Here is a 16,402-nt window from a genome sequence, read left to right on the forward strand (position 1 = left end):
ACATGCGTAGGATCACCAGTACAGTTAGTAGCACTCGAGATGTCGAGGAGCCAGTGCTTCGCCGGGGTAAGCACTCTCAGTCTCCCATTATGGAAACGGGACACCTTGGAAGAGCCATCCCCCATGCACCTGTGACCTCACAGTCTTGGGGCCGATCATACACCCACCAACCACTGGTAAGACAACCCATCTTTGGGTTTTTATATTTTATTCTGCTCATAATTGTTAAAGCCACAGTATGTAACTTCAGGTAGCACTAATCAATCCACTCTGCTTTACTACGATCTACTACTCTCTGCCGCTCTGCCCAGCTCTTCAGATGTTTGTTATTGTGAAATTGCACTAAATAAAAATGCAACAAAACTTACTGATAGAGCAGAAATAATTGAAAATAGCTCATTTCACTGCACTGCTTGTCAGTGCTGTTCAATGAGGTTTTGACAGAGCCTCTCCATATTAAGACATGTTTTGGAGCATATTTCTACAATAAAAAAAATTTGAAAAATGTTACATACTGTAGCTTTAATTTCAAATTATGCAAGTACAATCAGTGTTGATATAAATTATTAAAGTGGAAAGAGAAAATGTGGCATTATATAGCGCACAGATCTACAGTAGAAGATACTATCCTAGTCCCCTCCCTCCCATTAGCTCCAATGGGCTTAATGACATCTGCGCAACCCTCAACTCCACATCCCATTCAGTTTGTAAGTCCTCTGTTCTTGTCCTTCTGACCCTGTCCCACATCCTTCTCTCATGATATCCCTGATTACCTTGGCAATCTCTCAAATGAGTGAATGCCTTGTCTCTGATGTGGTAAATCAGCAGCAGCTTAAAGAACTGCATGTTTTGATGCCACTTTATCAGTTTATTTTGTCAGTCATGTACTTTGTACTTTATTAAAGGAATGTCCTAAACCCACTTGGTTGAGTCTGTGGTTCAGTGAAACCTTGAGCAAAAAAAAAAAAAAGTGCTTCAAATCATAATTGGACTTTGAAGCACATCTTGGAGCACAGCCAGTCGTCTTTGGTTTGGATTTTCAGAACATTTCTGTGGTCTGAACAGGATCCACTCCCAAAAGGTTCGCATAAATACAACTGTAATTAGGACAGCAGGGGGTTGGGCTTAGTTTGTGATTGCAGTGTCAAAGGTTGTCAAAGGTGGTATTGTTATAAGATGGAGTTTTATGGAGGATGAATGTAGTCGCCATTGACTGTTTATTCACTGGTATCTGTACTTCTATCTTTAGCCAAAGTGTAATCCATTTAAGCTGCAGTCTGCATGTAAATAGCAGCTGTGTATATATGTTGTGTTCCTCTAAAATCACTTTCAGCATAAAACTGTTTGAGTAGGTGTGTGGTTTTTCTAAAGATTAAACTCTACTTCCTGTCTACATGATTTAAATTATTTTTATGAAACCTGATATCATAGGCTTCCCAGTAATGAGAGTAGTGTAGACTTAAATCAGCTGACTCTGGTGTTTCTAATTCCTGGAAGAAAGTACGCCCACCTCTGTTAAAGTGCCGAAGTAAAGGTGTACAAAATATAATGAGAACAGTGGAATCCAGTCAGTCACAGCTACACTGAAAGTACTAGGTATCCACTCATACATGTTTCTACTTGTACTGTCGTGTAATTGTTGCTTTTATGTAATTTTTAATGTTTTATCCATCTATGTGCATTGTGTTGCACATGGATGCTATTTTGGTTTATGACCAAATACTTGTAATGCTAATTCTCATTAGGGACATTCTGATCGTTCTCAGCTGTACTTAGTGTTTAGTGCTACTTGGCAAATTTTAGAACATGCTAAACCAAGATGGTGAACTTGGTAAACATTACCTGCTCAACATCAGTGTGTTAGTCATTGTAGCACACTGGCATTGCTGCCCACACTGCAGCCTCATAGCTGCAGACTCTTGTCTTGTTAAGGCTCTGAAAATGGACACTGTGAGCAGAACTGGTAGCCAGGGAAAGGGAATATAGTACTTGGTTTAAAAGCCAAATCTTGATATGAATAAGTGCAACAGGTCAGTGTTAAAATGGGGATTGCTGGTTTTCTGGAGCACTCACTCCACACCTCAGTACAGAACAGCACAGCACTGTTGCAGAAGGAAACCTCAGCCTGTAAATGAATGAGCCATGACCTTATGCTTGGCTGAGGCCAGTGGGGCCTATATGGCCAGTGAGCGAGATACCAAAACATCCTTTGCTGGATCAAAAACCACAGAGGCAGCAAGGTAAAGTGTGGGCTTAGAGTTGTTCTGCTGTTCACTGTTCGCCTGATGTGGCCAGTGCAGATAATAACAGACTGCGCAGCAGTTTTCAGTAGTAGGTTAAATGACCCATGAAAAGCAATAAATGAATGCCTTTAATGCCTCATAACCAATTAACATATTATCATCTGGGCAAATCAAACACAAATTTGACCTTTTCTGAAACATTTCACCTGGAGTGTCAAGGGTATTGTCTTACTGCAGAGCAGATTTAAAAGTTTAGTTTGGCTAGACAAGACCATTCCTTAAAAATGGGCTTGAGACCAAAGACGGACAGATTTATAACAGAGATAGCCTATAACATGTTCTGCAGCAGCTTTGACACGCTACTTGTGTTATTTCTTAAATCGTCTGGCCTTCACTCTGTATTAGAAAGCAGACTCTTCTCATAGTTTGTTTTGGCTTTCCAAGGGATCTCTTGGGAACTTGATTGATAATTCTTCAATGGAGTGCCTTTTTTCCTCTGAACACTCCAGAGCACATGAGCTGAGTGAAGGATGTATTGAGATTGTCTGCACATAAAGCCTGAAATATCCTTGAGGAAGAGATGGTCACTTTGGAAAATATGCTTATTCACTTTTCTTTTCAAGAGTTATATGAGAAGGTTGGTACGACTCGTGTATGGTAAATACTACTGCTGCAGCCAGTTAGCTTAGCATGAAGACTGGGCAAGACATGGCCTCCGAAGGTTTTTATCATTTTTCTTTCTTTCTATTTTATCGTTCTTTCTTTATTACCAGACTCCATATATAGTTGAACATACCCACACATGCACAAATATCCCCACATTCTTCTGTAAATGTCCCTGTATCCATGTTCAGTGTTTTGTCTTGTTACTGTGCTGTTTTGTTGCAACTTTAAAAAACTGCGTACAAAAGCAATATGTCTTGTCTGATTTTCAACAAGAAAGCATGTCTCTGTATCTTCCCATCATATCAAACCTACAGAATATGACTATCCTGTTGTCACAAGTAATCTACCCAATAACACTGCCTTTCTTAGTCCCACCTTTTCTGTTTTTTATTTTTATTTTTTTTATTTATTTTTTTTTCTATGTCAAATTATCTTGCTGTGCTGCCAGAGCTGATTTACTGTTGCTGATCAGGACAGCCTATAAATGTAGGTTCCTCCCAGCTGAAGACATCCAGAGTACATCTGTGACAGCAGATTTCCTGTTCTACATCAACTTATTTCACAGCATTTATTACAAGTTTTACAAAAGATTTTCTAGTTTTTGGTGTTACTGAAGGCTCAGATCTTTTAAAAGCTGTTTGGCTGTATAGTGCATTACAGTCATTTTCAAGCTGTTTCTTTTTATTTCTATTATTATATGCCAAAACGTTATTGTCCAGGATATTTTCTTTTATTTTAAATGTGTGCTGAACTCGGTACAAGCCTCGTGCTTGGTGTAGGAGGAACACTGAAAGTGCGTTGCATGGCTACCTTATGAAAGCCCCCGGTCTTTCAGCAGCAGCTTACCATAGAAGGAGAATATGCCACTCTGCCCTTTCCTCCTCCAGTGGCTGGAGCAGGAAATGACCACACTGAACACACCCACTTGGCATGGTTTTCTGGTGACTGATTTCCTGTCTGTTACCCCGGGAGACTGACAAAGGCAGTCTAGCAGGGCTCCATTAAAGCCAATTAGCAAGAATGCATTCTAAGACGGCGTCAGAAGCCAACTCCAACCCACCAAATGTCACTAATTATGGTGCTTTTTTAAAGCTGAAACTACATTTGCTGCTTTGTTTGCTGCAGGAACTGCATCGTCATCTGACTCTCACTTTTTTTAAGAGCAGAGCTGCTGAGGTTATGATGGGGGACGTGTTGTTGAAGCCACCACGGAATAGTAACTTCGGGTTTGTTTTCTAGTCAGCCCAACAAATTATAAATCTCTCAGCTTGGGGGCACATTTGGGGTTTTTGGTTTTTTCCCCTGGCAGAAGTCCACATGGCAGACTTTCCTTGTCGCACACCAGTTAACAGAAACAGCATGTATTTAATGCCCACAAAGCAACAGTCCAAAAAAAGTCCCTAAACAAAATGCCCAAACAAAATACACATCTTTTGAATATGGGATTGAATAAACTGACCTCTCTATTAACATCTGTGGTTCTGACCAAGCTAGTTCACTTATTAAATAAGGACTTACAGCAACTGACAACTGGGCTATGGACAAGAATTTTCTTTATGTAATTTAATTCTTTATCCAATATTTTAATCCATTTAGGCTGCTGATACCGCAAGCCCCACTCCAAAACCGAGCCACAGCCCAGCTTCCTGGAGATGGCAGCTACCAAGCAGTGACTCACACCACCTGGGAAGTTCATATGACCAGGGGTCTAAGACAGCAGGGGCCCCCTCCAGAGGAGGGGACCTGTGGTCCAATCGGAATCAAGGGTCGGGGGCCAGAGCGGAGGGGAGGAGCGGAGTGGGAAATCGACCATGGAGCCGTCAGTCTGAACAACATTAGACTGCTCAGGTTTGGGCACAACCTCTACCGCTTAGAGGACAGGTAAGATAGGGCAGGCTCTGGTCTTTGGTTTCTCTTTTTATTCTTTTGATTCCTGCAACTGATTAATCACAGGAAACTGATGTTAATTAGCCCTTTTGCAGTGATGTGATTTCTCTTAAGGGGCTTTCACATCAAATTTTCATTGTAATGTTGCTGTGACACACTTTATAGTGCTGGAAGTGGCACATCTATCATGGTGGCAGTAGGACAGTGGTTTAATAAGAAGGGTGACCCCTAGTGAGGAGCTCTGGGTTCACTGCATGCAGCAGCCTGTAGAGGTTTCCTTAAACTAGGCAATGCCAGCAAACCTAGAGAAAAATCCTTGGTAAAGCTTTGTTTTAAGGGTCCGTAATTTCAGAATATTGTCCCGATGTGAGAACTATGCCATTTAATACAAATAAGGGAAACCTGAAATTTCCTTGAAAGAAAAAGCTCAATTTAAACTCCTTTTAAATATTCATTGATTAGTCATTTATAAGTGGAAACGTTATTCTTCTGGCATACTAATGAAATTCACATTTTTACATGCTCATGTTTCATGACTATTACTCAACGGTTAGGATTTTAATTGGATATGTATCAGCTGAACACGGTGTTTTCCCCATAATTAGTGGGAAACCCTCTAGGAAACTGAGGAAATTATAGATGTGTAGTTGTCATAAAATATTAAACCATTATTACTGGGATTATGTAAACTCTTTCTCTTGACTGTCTTTTTCTTAACAGCACTCCATTAATCTCTCAGTGACACAAGCAAAGCCAAACACCAGTCTCTCATCATCTAATGGCTACAACTATTACCACCATCTACTACAGGCAACATCTGCAGCTTTCATAACAAGCAAAGAAAAGAAAAACAGCGGTTGCAGCCACATAGAAGAACAAACCACAGACCCGACCCTGAGTGTTGCCTGAGATGTGAACGGCTGTTCCTATCCAGAACTTTCTCTGTACCAAAAGAGGCATAAATGGAGAGACAGTACCTGGACAGTGGCGTGGACGTCGCCTCACCAGCCCGTGTATCCTCTTCTGCTTCTTGTGTTGGATGTATTCTAGTGTAATCCTGAAACTTGACAAGGGAGAGGTTGGCATGCTGAGGATGGCTGGAGGTTTTCTTGCATGCCAAAGAGAGTTGGAGGAAGAAGGACTTTAAATTTAGGAATGCCTTTCCCAGAGGACCATTACAACTGGATATGTTGCTTTTGAATCAGACTTACAACAACCTGAACTTCATTCAACAGCAGTACAATGTTAAAGATGCATCTTCATCTCATAGGGCTGGATCTTCATGCAGAATAGACAGATCTTTACCTTAAATGTGACCAAAAACAGGAAGCGAATTACCATCTTTGCAGACTTGCATTATAATATTTGCTCTTTCTTACTGAGCTCATAGTTGCTTTGATGACTCAATCAGGCCATTAACTTTATAATTTACTCACATATATATACAAATGCATACAGACAACAACAAACACGTGCATTTATGACTTTAGGTTTACTTTTACCCGCTGTCACCACCTTCTGGCATGCAGTGACCCTCAACTGGATTTAATTTGGGGTCTTGTGTTGAGCAAGCATTTGCATGTTTCCAAGTAGTACATGAAGAGTGCATAAAAAAGTGTGACTCAGCATACACTGCTTAATGGATTGCTGGTTGGCCACATTTTAGAAGTGTACACACACACACACACGTATATGCTTTCTGACAGACTGGGACCTTATACTTTCTGACATTTTTCACCACAGTTTTTTTTTTTCCCACCGTAATTCGCTTCCTGTTCTGTATCATCCTCTCCTTTATTGCTAAACCATATCAAGACAAAAAGATCATTGTTTGCACGTAATGAAATGTAATGCACATGTAGGAAAAATAGAATGATTGATTGGAGGGGGCATTGTTTATATCCTCAAACCATGCTGCAATTTCCATGGTGCTTTGTTTTATAGCTGTTGCAACTGTCCGTGTTCATGTATTTACGTGAGAGCCGTGGCAAAAATTTCGGATTACCAGCAAACCTGGCTTGGCAGGACGGACACTACAGTGCTGCTGTAAATACTGTGCACAAGCCAGCCAGTGGTAGGCAAGACAAGAGGGTTGGGCTTCTAACAACAAAGAGCTGAAAGTCCAGCTTGTATATGACTGGATTCGCCGTGCGAATCGTCCCAGCTTACCTCCATTTCATATTTCTATAGAGGTATATTATTTTGTTACATCATAAAATATCAACTTGTGGTTGGTATGTCAGAGCGGTCTTTCATTGGTGGGGCCCATAGCAGCAATAGGGGTGCCATGGAAACTAATTTAGTGGCCGCCAGTAATGAAACACGGTGTTACATTTTCTGTAAAGTTTGAACAGGTTCCTGCTGGCTTTTTGGACCGACACATAAGATTAACTGATATGCGATGTATACTTTGATCTTGGAGAAAAACTTATGAATGTCGCCAAGGAATGCAGCTGAGAATGACCAATTGCTTCGTGGCTTGATGCACCGATCCAACACGACTGCGCTCTCTGTCTGACAGCACGATTTAACCTTAACTGTGACAACTCTGAACACACGGGATCTGCTCAAGAACCTGGAACTTTTAAAGTCTGTTTGTTCTGCTGTTGATTTCAGTGCTGTTGAGTCAGAGTGTGCAGTTTCAGTCTGACCACATTTCTCAGTTCTCCACCATCTTAGCTGTAATATTTATTAGTGTCTATATATGTATAAGTTCTTTTATTGTGAAGAGGTCTGCTGGGTGCCAAGAGCCCGGTCTGTTGCCACTTTACCATTTATATCTGCAAGTAGGTGATTATATGCAGTCAAACTGTCTCCCATGCGATATCTGTAACTTCGTGTCATCGTACCGATCCTAGATGGGGGCTGTGAAGTGAGAAGTCCAAACTGAAGTGTACGTTTGCCTTCAGAATGCACATTTTCACTACTTTTACCCTTTTGCTAGTGATATCTGCAGCATGCTCATTTGTGCCTTGATGTACAGTAAGAGAGAGAGACTGTCCCAGCACATTCAGATTTTCACCCTGTTCTTCCACTTGCTCTGCAGATAACTGACGTACAGTACTGATTGTAAAGCTACCTTCTTAACGTTATATGATCTTTACATTTGTGTTGCAAAAAGTATTTTGGTTTAAAACGATGTTTTGTGTTGGAGCTACGCTCCCTTTTTAAGAATATAGACTGCACCGCTCCAGAAAGCCATGTCCTCTGGGTTTGTCTGTTGGAGTTGCAGGGTGTAGTGCAGCTTCAGAAAGGATTTCCTTGTGGCCTCTGTACAGCTACTGTTTGCTCTATGATGGAGCAAAAACAGACCTGGCATAAGTGTTCAGAACAATCAGTGCACATGCCAAGGCTTGATGATTATACAGTCCTTCTTCTCTGTCTTGTATTGTTTCTACCACCACTCATTTAACAGTACCGTTTGTCATGTATCATTAGGGAAAGCAGTTTCTTCTCTCCTCTTCTTCTTCCGAGTCTCTGGATCTTCCTTGGATTCTCTCTTTTTTTTTTTTTCCTAAAATGGAAGCCATTGTCCTAAACAGTGATTATATGTTTAGTTTGGGAGTTGGAGAGTTGTTGCTTTTTGAAGGCCAGAGGCCTGTTACTAGATAGCTGAAGGGTCAAAGGTCAGGGATGCATCTAATCCTGCTTCTACATCTTCACTGACGATTTCTAATTGTAGGAGGGAGAAAACAGATGAGGGTGTCCGATGTCTGGTGCAGCCAGCACTCATAATGCCAGACATGCACATGGTTGTCCTTTTGGTGTATGTTGATTTTAATATATCAGTAAGGTCTCTTGTTCAGAACTTGTCATGTGAACTGGCGTGTTGTGAACTGCTGCAGGTGCTGAATGACAAAAATGCACGTTTTGTCAGGGTTTGCATACAGGGCCCATTTTGTTTATTTATCTTTAAGGTTGACTTCACCGTGGGTCAGGGTTACTGTGTATAGCAACTTGGTGATACAAGTCATAACATCATAGTCCTCCTCAGCTTTTAGCCTGCCTTACTGCTGCCATAGAGTTTCTTCCCTCCATGCAGTAAGTGATACTCTGCCATGCAAACAGTTTCACCTGTTACTACACATAAACTGTGTGACCTCCTTAATTCTTCTACCTTTCTTACCTTCTACTCTTAAACCTTTCTCTCACCCTGAGGCAAGTGCTTGGGTATCCCAGGAAGAGCCCAACTGTCCCAAACTTGTAGTACTGGTTTTCTGGCACATTGGAGGGTTTCCCTCCTGAAGACAGGCTTCAAAAGAAGCAGGGCTCTTTAAATGGCTAATGTGAAACCCCATCCTCTGCTGTGCACACCACCTCTCTTCCTTACATGGCTGTAAATTGCACTAATATCACTACTTACCAACTGTATATCTTCGCCATCCACTGAAAGTTGCCTAAATAAAATCTGTGTGCCGTGAAAAAGACTGGTTGCAACTTCTGTCTGTATGTTTTGGGCATGTCACTACTCGCATGTCGCTTATTACTTCCAGTGGCAAGAGCCTGTTCACTGTTGGCATGGTAACATGTACTCACTGGTCGTGTGGGACTCGAATCAAGACTTTTGTGCCAGTATAAAGAGACATCTGGGTGCTGTTTCAGAGTTTGTCGGTTCCTCTAATCCACATGTGAATGATGGCTGTTCAGGGGAACATTTGTTAAATCAGAGAGCAGGTAGGGTAGCTGCTACTGGAGAAGAACATTTTGGACATGGCTTAGGATAATTTAAAAAGTCCAGCAAGGACAAGAGGTGGTTGATTAGTGGAGAGAAATTGGGCTGCTTCGGCTTTCCTGCTCAAATACCAGCTAGAAATTTAACAGAATCCTCTAAAGCTCTTCTGGTGTATGCATAAACATCCGTTATTTACACGTCATAGTTTGTTCCCCCTTTAATAAAGTAGACTAGAATATACTAAGTGGAGATTGTTGTGGCTCGGAAACGGCTCTCGGGCTGTGAGAAGGCCCTTTTTTGCTCAAAGGCCTCTTGCGGATCCAGGGTTATGGTGTCATTGGGTGTCATAGGCTGTAATCTGCACTTAACCAGCACTTAACTTTTAGACTTCAAACGGCTAACACCACCTTTAGTCATCTTCATTAGAAAGTTTCCTCTTTTGTGTCCCAGTATTGTACTTGGTCTGTTTTCAGTAGCTGATGCTGAATTTGTTTGTGCCCCAGCCAAGAATCTTTTTTTTTTTTTTTTTTAAGAGAAGAAATCAGAATGAATGGATCATGTGTGAACATACAGTATTTCTTAAGGCGTGGCACCCTGTTCATGCCTGCATCTCACCCTTCTAATGTGCCAAAATCATTCCACGGTATTGCCAGTTTACAGTGAGACACGGTGCCAGTGTTTCCCCCAGGACAGACACCATGTTTATAAGATATTGAAATAAAGGGGAAATGTTCAATTTGAGGGTTTTCTTTTTTTGTTTTTGGTTATATATGTTTTTATTTCTTTTTTTTTTTTTTTAAACAAAAGATGTCTTATTTTGGAAACTGTATGGGATAGATTTTATTTAAGGAAAATCTTGTAATTTTGTAAAGTGGGCCTTATTATTGAAATGTATTTGTCCTTCTTAATTTTAAGGATGATATTTTGTGCAAGATAATGTGTCTTCCTCATTGTTATTACACTCCTGGAGAGTACTTGTTTTATTTTAATGCGAGACATTTCTCATGACTTTGAGAAATGTTGACACACCCTGGGTCAGAAAGGGAGAGACTATGTTAGAGAGAGAGAGAGAGAGAGAGAGAGAGAGGCCAAGGTTGTGTCATAGTCACTGACGAATGATGTGCATTTTATCGGAGATGAACAGGCCTGCAGTGCCGAGTGGTTTACCATGTGCTGTCCCGGTTTTATCGAGGGTCATTCAGCCCTCCAGTCTTTTCGCTGCTTTGTTTTCCCTCGCTCATAAATTCAGGGTTTGTACATTTTCTGAATGTCATGTTGTAAGTGCTGCCAAAGAAAGAATAGTGCGCGCCCCAGACACATCTACTATCACATAAACTAATAGGAATAATCTAATAATCACTAAAAACCATGTACAAAAGCATCTCATCAGTCTTGCACATGTACTGCACATGCACAGATACAGATTTCAGGCCTGTACAATCAAGTTTTTTTTTTTTTTGTTAGTTTTTTTTTTTTATGCTGAGTGTTTCTACATGTGTATGCAGGAGGAGGAGACTGACGGAGGTGTCAAACACAAAAATGTATGTAATGGAATCAGATCAAAGGGGTTTTATGATTTATGATTGCTTCTCAGGCTGTCAGCAGTACCAGGCTGACTGTGTGTGGAGGCTGTTTCCTTTTTCTGTTTTAGACTTAATACATTGTGCATGTTTTAACTTTACTGTGGCTGGCGCACTCTGCATGTAGGTCTCTTGAAGCTGCCAAGTGTACAGTAGACCATATGTATTCCAATAAAAATAAAAACCAAGCTGTTTCTAACATGTCTGTGTTGGAATCTCTCTCTGTATGTGTGTAGCTGATTGTGTTGTAAAAATCAACTGTTAATCATTTATACTTTTTGCTCAGCAAGTCTTGAAGTCATAGCAGCTCTCTCTCTCTCTCTCTCTCTGTCTCTCTGTCTCTGTGTGTGTGTGTGTGTGTGTGTGTGTGTGTGTGTGTGTCTAGTTGCCTGGCTTGTGCAGAGGAAAGAGTAGGTTAGCTGACAGTATGCAAAATAAGCAGGCAGACAAATGAGGCAAATTGGTAAGGTACAAAGAAGAAAACTGCAAGTTGTTGGGGAATGTAAAGTCAGCAGACACAACCTGATGAGAAACAGCTCTGCCTCACTTTGTGAAGAACAGCAGTTCTGTCCCTGCAACGGTGGTTTACCTTAAATCTTATCTAACACAATCTAGTCGGATGAAGCCGACTTTTCATGTGAAAGTCACCAACTTGTGATTCTCAGTTACTTATTTTACTAACCATCTGTGGTGTTGCGAGCATCTCAGTGGGGTTATTCTTGTGGTTTCCTTTTTTTTAATTTTTTTTTTTGTCCTGTGCACTTAAAATCATCCGCCTGTTAGTATTGAGTATTTTTACTTGCAGTAAAAGTTTGTGGATATTTTCAAGTGCTCCTCTCACAAATTTTCTCATCATTTGTGATGAGGTGATACCCCACAGGGGTATTGGAGGTTAACACTGTGTCTTGCTAGTGTAGTTTCATATGCAATGAGGTGCTACCCTAACACACGGGTGCCTGTTTGGACCCTGGCACTGGGGGGCCTCAGTGCTGATGTCTGACCTGAATTAGTGCTGTGAAGTCAACCACAGAAAAGACTCACTCACTCACTCTTCAAGCCAGCCGAGGATTAGGAAGCTGGAGGAGTGAGGGTGTCAGCAGGTGCCATAAAGACTGGGGGGGATGCTGAATGTGTACATTTGTAGGCGTATAGCCTTTAAAAGTGCCACCTACCTGGTAACTGCAATGTGGGACTTTATGTAAATTATAGAACCGATTCACAAGTTGACAAGACTAAATCTACAGCCAAGCTAGCTGCTCTGAGACTTGACTACCAAACAAGTGAAACCACTGCACGGTGACTATATAAATTATTACAAATTTGATGATTATGGGTGATGTCCAAAATACATGTAACAGCATGTGGGAGATGGTTCTACGTGTGTAAGTGCACATTCCACCCCACACCTATGAATCACATGAGATGTGCCCAGGCACGCCGTGGTCTCTCATCCAAGACTTTAAGGACGCTCCCTATCTGATTCTGCCTCTCTACCAAGTAATCAGTTGATGTAGGCTTGAGGCTATTATGAAAAATAACCCCACCAGTCAACCATTACACAGCTCTGAGCGTAAGGTTTACAAGGGAGTTGAAACTACCCAAGAGCTGCAGTCCAAAACCCCAGCTCAAATTACTGTTGTTAGATCAAACATCTCCTTTGGTCATGATAATAACAACCGCAGCTATGGAGAAAAACAAGGCCTGTGCATGGAAACAGAAGGGAAGAGAGCCTTGGAATACAACCCCACAGAGGAGCTCATCCCCCTTTATTCATCAGATCCCCCATTATGTGGAGCTGCAGCCAGGGACCCTCATCAATCCTCCGCGCACAGCACCACAGACCCTAAAGTAGTCATGTTACGTTAGTACACGGAGGTACAAAAACTATAGGCGATACAGGATGTAGTTGGTTCTGTTTAAAAATATCAAACACAGATTTCAAGCTTCAATTCGTCTCCTTTTAATAACAAAACAAAGGACAATATAAAACAAGTATGTAACGACATACTATTGTGATAATAAAATGCTTAAATTGCTATGGCAACAAAAACATTCCCAATTCTTTCAACATATCCACCTTTTTAGCTTTTAGTACAAAATCTATTCGCTATACTCTGCAACCTAAATGATACAAATGAAATTTACGAGGCAAACCGCTACAGTAGAGTACAACGCGATGCTTTAGTCCTGCTTTAAGACGACAAAGACAAGGCCCCTGGAATCACAACAGAGGGAAAAGCAAACCAGCTTTAGTGAATCGAAACTGTGCTACTGAGTTGGTCATCTGTCTTGCACGTACATTAGGTAAAGATGTTTTCAGTTGCTGCTTAATGTTCACAAAAGGGCACATAAACAGATTCTGGATCGCTCCAAGTCTCATAGGTAATGCCATGCTTCTCTCTTAAGACTTAAAAGTCACATTTATAAAGTGTAAGATGGATTTTTACACTGGCATGTAATAACATTGGGATTTATTTCTCATTTTTTAATGACCGCCCAGTATTTGTAGTAATGTTTCTGTCACAGTTAAGTGTAGGTATACTGTATGTATAGTCTCACATTTTGCTGGGGATACTAACATCCCAAGCTAAAATTCTGATGAACTTGAAATGCTGCAGTTAAATCTCAATTCCACAGAATACATACAACCAGACAGTAGAACTGCAGAAGTGTCATTATTTTAGTCTGAAGGCAAAGCAGCTTCTGGGACTTCCAAAAGCTTTTGCTGAGAACTGTCAGCAGTATATGGGCAAACTTCTTCCTTTTCTCATAAACTGCTACAGTTGGTCAGACAGTCTTGAGTTGGCAGAAACCGCAAGAGTCCATTTCAGACACTGGGGGTGGGCTGAGCCTGCTGAGGGTTGCTGGTAGCTGTGGGAGTGGTCTGTCTTGGCAGCGTGTACATGGCACCCAGGAACTGATCTGCGATGCGGCCAGCCTCGCGGAGGCCACTAAGCAGGGCCCCGTGAACTGTGGCCGGGTAATTCCTGATTGTGTGCTCACCAGCAAAGAACAGACGGGGGACAGGCTGAGAGGGGGGAAAAAAAAAACACATTGAGATCACCATCCCAGCATAATATGGAGTTAAAAACAGGGGATTTGGTGAGGGTGGGGAAAGCATGGTGGTAAAATGTCAGAAATCATCAGACAACACATCAATCAGACCAACATCAAAATAGCCCAAAAAACTTCTGTGTTGGGATCAAACTGCTCTGCTTTGGTTGAGTGTTGTGGGCAGGCTTCTACAAACATTCTCAAGTGTCTGTGTGTTCACCTGTGAGGCTCCAGGTATAGCAGGGCCAGGTGTGATGGGCTGTGCCATAAGGTCGTAGTCGTTACCCGAAGAACCTGCTGCGACATATGAGTAGGAGCCCCGTGCCCAGGGGTCAGCGCGCCAACGGGTGACAACAGTTTCCTTTGGCTGCCATGACAACAAACACCACCACATAATTTAAAGCAGTTTCCATGACATTAAATGACCTGTAAACAGCTGGGTGGCAAATCGTTCGAGTGCATCTGGATTTAATAAATTTGCTTGTCTTAGCTGATGTACAGTTGTGTACCTGCGGTACAGCGCTGCTTCCAAAAATTCCTTTGAGAATGGCCAGGCAGCGTCCAACAATAACATCATCACTGATGTTCTCCATGAAAAAAAAAAAAAAAAAAAGTTTGTTTATTTTCTTAGCAAAACACATACGAGCAAGAATATTTCTGGTTATTCTTTAGCCTTAAGGAAATGTAGAGTACAGTTAAGAGTCAATGAATTATCCAAATGACTGAAATGACAAGTGATCTCTTGTCACCTTTATAGAGGTTCCAGAAGAGGAAGAGTTCACCCCGACTTGCTGTGGTGGAACCGACGTGACCAAACAGGTTGACACTTGGATCCCAGAACACACGGTCAAAACACAACACCACCTTTAGACCGAAAAGAAGAGAAAACAGCTCAGTGACCTGTGAAGTATGTTTTGCTCAGCACTAGTCATGGCTGTGTGAATGGTAGTGCTCCCTCTGCTGGAGACAAACATTTGTCGCAGCTCAAATTGCATAATCCTGCAGTACTGTCCTGTGTGCTGCAGCACAATTAGGATATATGCTGCTCTGCTGCAGATGCTAGTCAGCAATACAGAGTGCAGGAGCTGGTGGATCAGGAGTGATGCAGAATGAGCACTCTGATGGGATTAGTAACAAGTTAATGGAGTTGAAATCAAACTGAACTAACAGATCAGTATCAATATCCAGCCCAAATGGAAATGTACTGCAGGACTTAAAATCTAATTCTGATTCTGCAAGGTTCTGCACAAAATGATCAGGAAAGGTATCCTGAAGTGGGCTGGGGTTTAACATTCACTTCTCTGCCCTCCCACTTGACTGATCTTGGCTGTATCAGACATGTTGAGGTATAATGACAAAGATCAGAAAATCTGAATGGGATCCTGTAGCTTGAATTGAGTAATGATAGGATGAAAGGAAGAAGTTAAATTTGTTCTGATGAAGCTCAGGCACAACATTGGCTCTGTGTACTGTTTTAAGAAGCCCGACCTTGTTCAGGTTGCCAAAGCCCATCCTTTGTATGGCAGAGGTCTTCCACTCAGGCAGCGGGGGAACAAACTGCACAGCAGGGGGCTGCTGCTTCAACACACCGAGGGGCAGGGTGCACAGCACAGCGTCACACTTGTATATAAAGGTCTGGGTTGTTGAGCGAGTGTTGACAGCTATCACCTCACACCCTTGCGAGCAAACAGACGAATAATTGTTTGATACACACTGTACCGTACATCTGTATAAGCATCAATTAGGAAATCCACAATGGAACACAGTCACGAGTGCGTACCAGATGCCGTGTATCGAACTTGCCGTACTGCTGTGTTTAGTTTGATGTCCAAACCCTCAGCTAGGGCCACAGGAACACAAGAGTACCCATTCCTCACTGTCAGGTGGCTGCCAGTGAACTCAAAGTCATCATCCTGTGAATAAATGAATGACTCATCATCACAGTAGCACAAACCTCTTTACTATTGCCAATATATGTAAAACCATAATGGCTGTAGTATCTCATTCCTAAATTAGCAATAACTTGAAACATACATGGCAGCCTGAGGATCTTTGCAATGCAAGACCACTGACAGGACTTTGACATTTTAAAATGGGTGCATGTAAATACCTGATCCCAGTGTTTGAGAGAAAGGGTGGAGAGGGGCGTAGCGTTGGCGAACTCCAAGTTGGCAAAGTGCCAGTCCAGGATCTGCCGATCTCTGGATGACAGGTAAACATCACTGTGGGAGAGACACGAGACATGGTAATGTACACTGACAGGTAATTGGATATACAGTGGGTAGAGAAAGTATTCAGAC

At 41.8% G+C, this 16,402-nt stretch overlaps 1 protein-coding gene and 1 long non-coding RNA gene across 7 annotated transcripts in view; one reads left to right on the forward strand and one right to left on the reverse strand.

Annotated features, from left to right (window-relative positions):
- LOC109955012 (uncharacterized) overlaps positions 1–16,402 on the forward strand; it is a 21,825-nt gene continuing 5,423 nt past the window's right edge. Inside the window, exons 1-3 of one of the 2 annotated variants that reach the window (XR_002274212.1) lie at positions 1–176; positions 4,506–4,790; positions 5,517–6,484. This is a non-coding gene — a long non-coding RNA (uncharacterized LOC109955012). Of the gene's footprint in view, positions 177–4,505; positions 4,791–5,516; positions 10,006–16,402 lie in introns of those variants that run through there. The other variant, XR_002274211.1, reaches the window with a different exon arrangement.
- kdm1a (lysine (K)-specific demethylase 1a) overlaps positions 12,985–16,402 on the reverse strand; it is a 14,929-nt gene continuing 11,511 nt past the window's right edge. For 4 of the 5 annotated variants that reach the window (XM_020590760.1, XM_020590757.1, XM_020590759.1 and 1 more), the window contains 4 exons: positions 16,213–16,324; positions 15,883–16,015; positions 15,591–15,778; positions 14,790–14,966 (listed from right to left, as the gene is read on the reverse strand). In XM_020590760.1, coding sequence (XP_020446416.1) covers positions 14,805–14,966; positions 15,591–15,778; positions 15,883–16,015; positions 16,213–16,324 — 595 coding nt within the window. In that variant the 3' untranslated portion in view covers positions 14,790–14,804. Of the gene's footprint in view, positions 14,077–14,322; positions 14,470–14,611; positions 14,690–14,789; positions 14,967–15,590; positions 15,779–15,882; positions 16,016–16,212; positions 16,325–16,402 lie in introns of those variants that run through there. The other variant, XM_020590762.1, reaches the window with a different exon arrangement.

The sequence above is a fragment of the Monopterus albus genome, unplaced genomic scaffold, assembly GCF_001952655.1.
Source record: "Monopterus albus unplaced genomic scaffold, M_albus_1.0 scaffold13.1, whole genome shotgun sequence".
NCBI classification, from domain to species: Eukaryota; Metazoa; Chordata; class Actinopteri; order Synbranchiformes; family Synbranchidae; genus Monopterus; species Monopterus albus.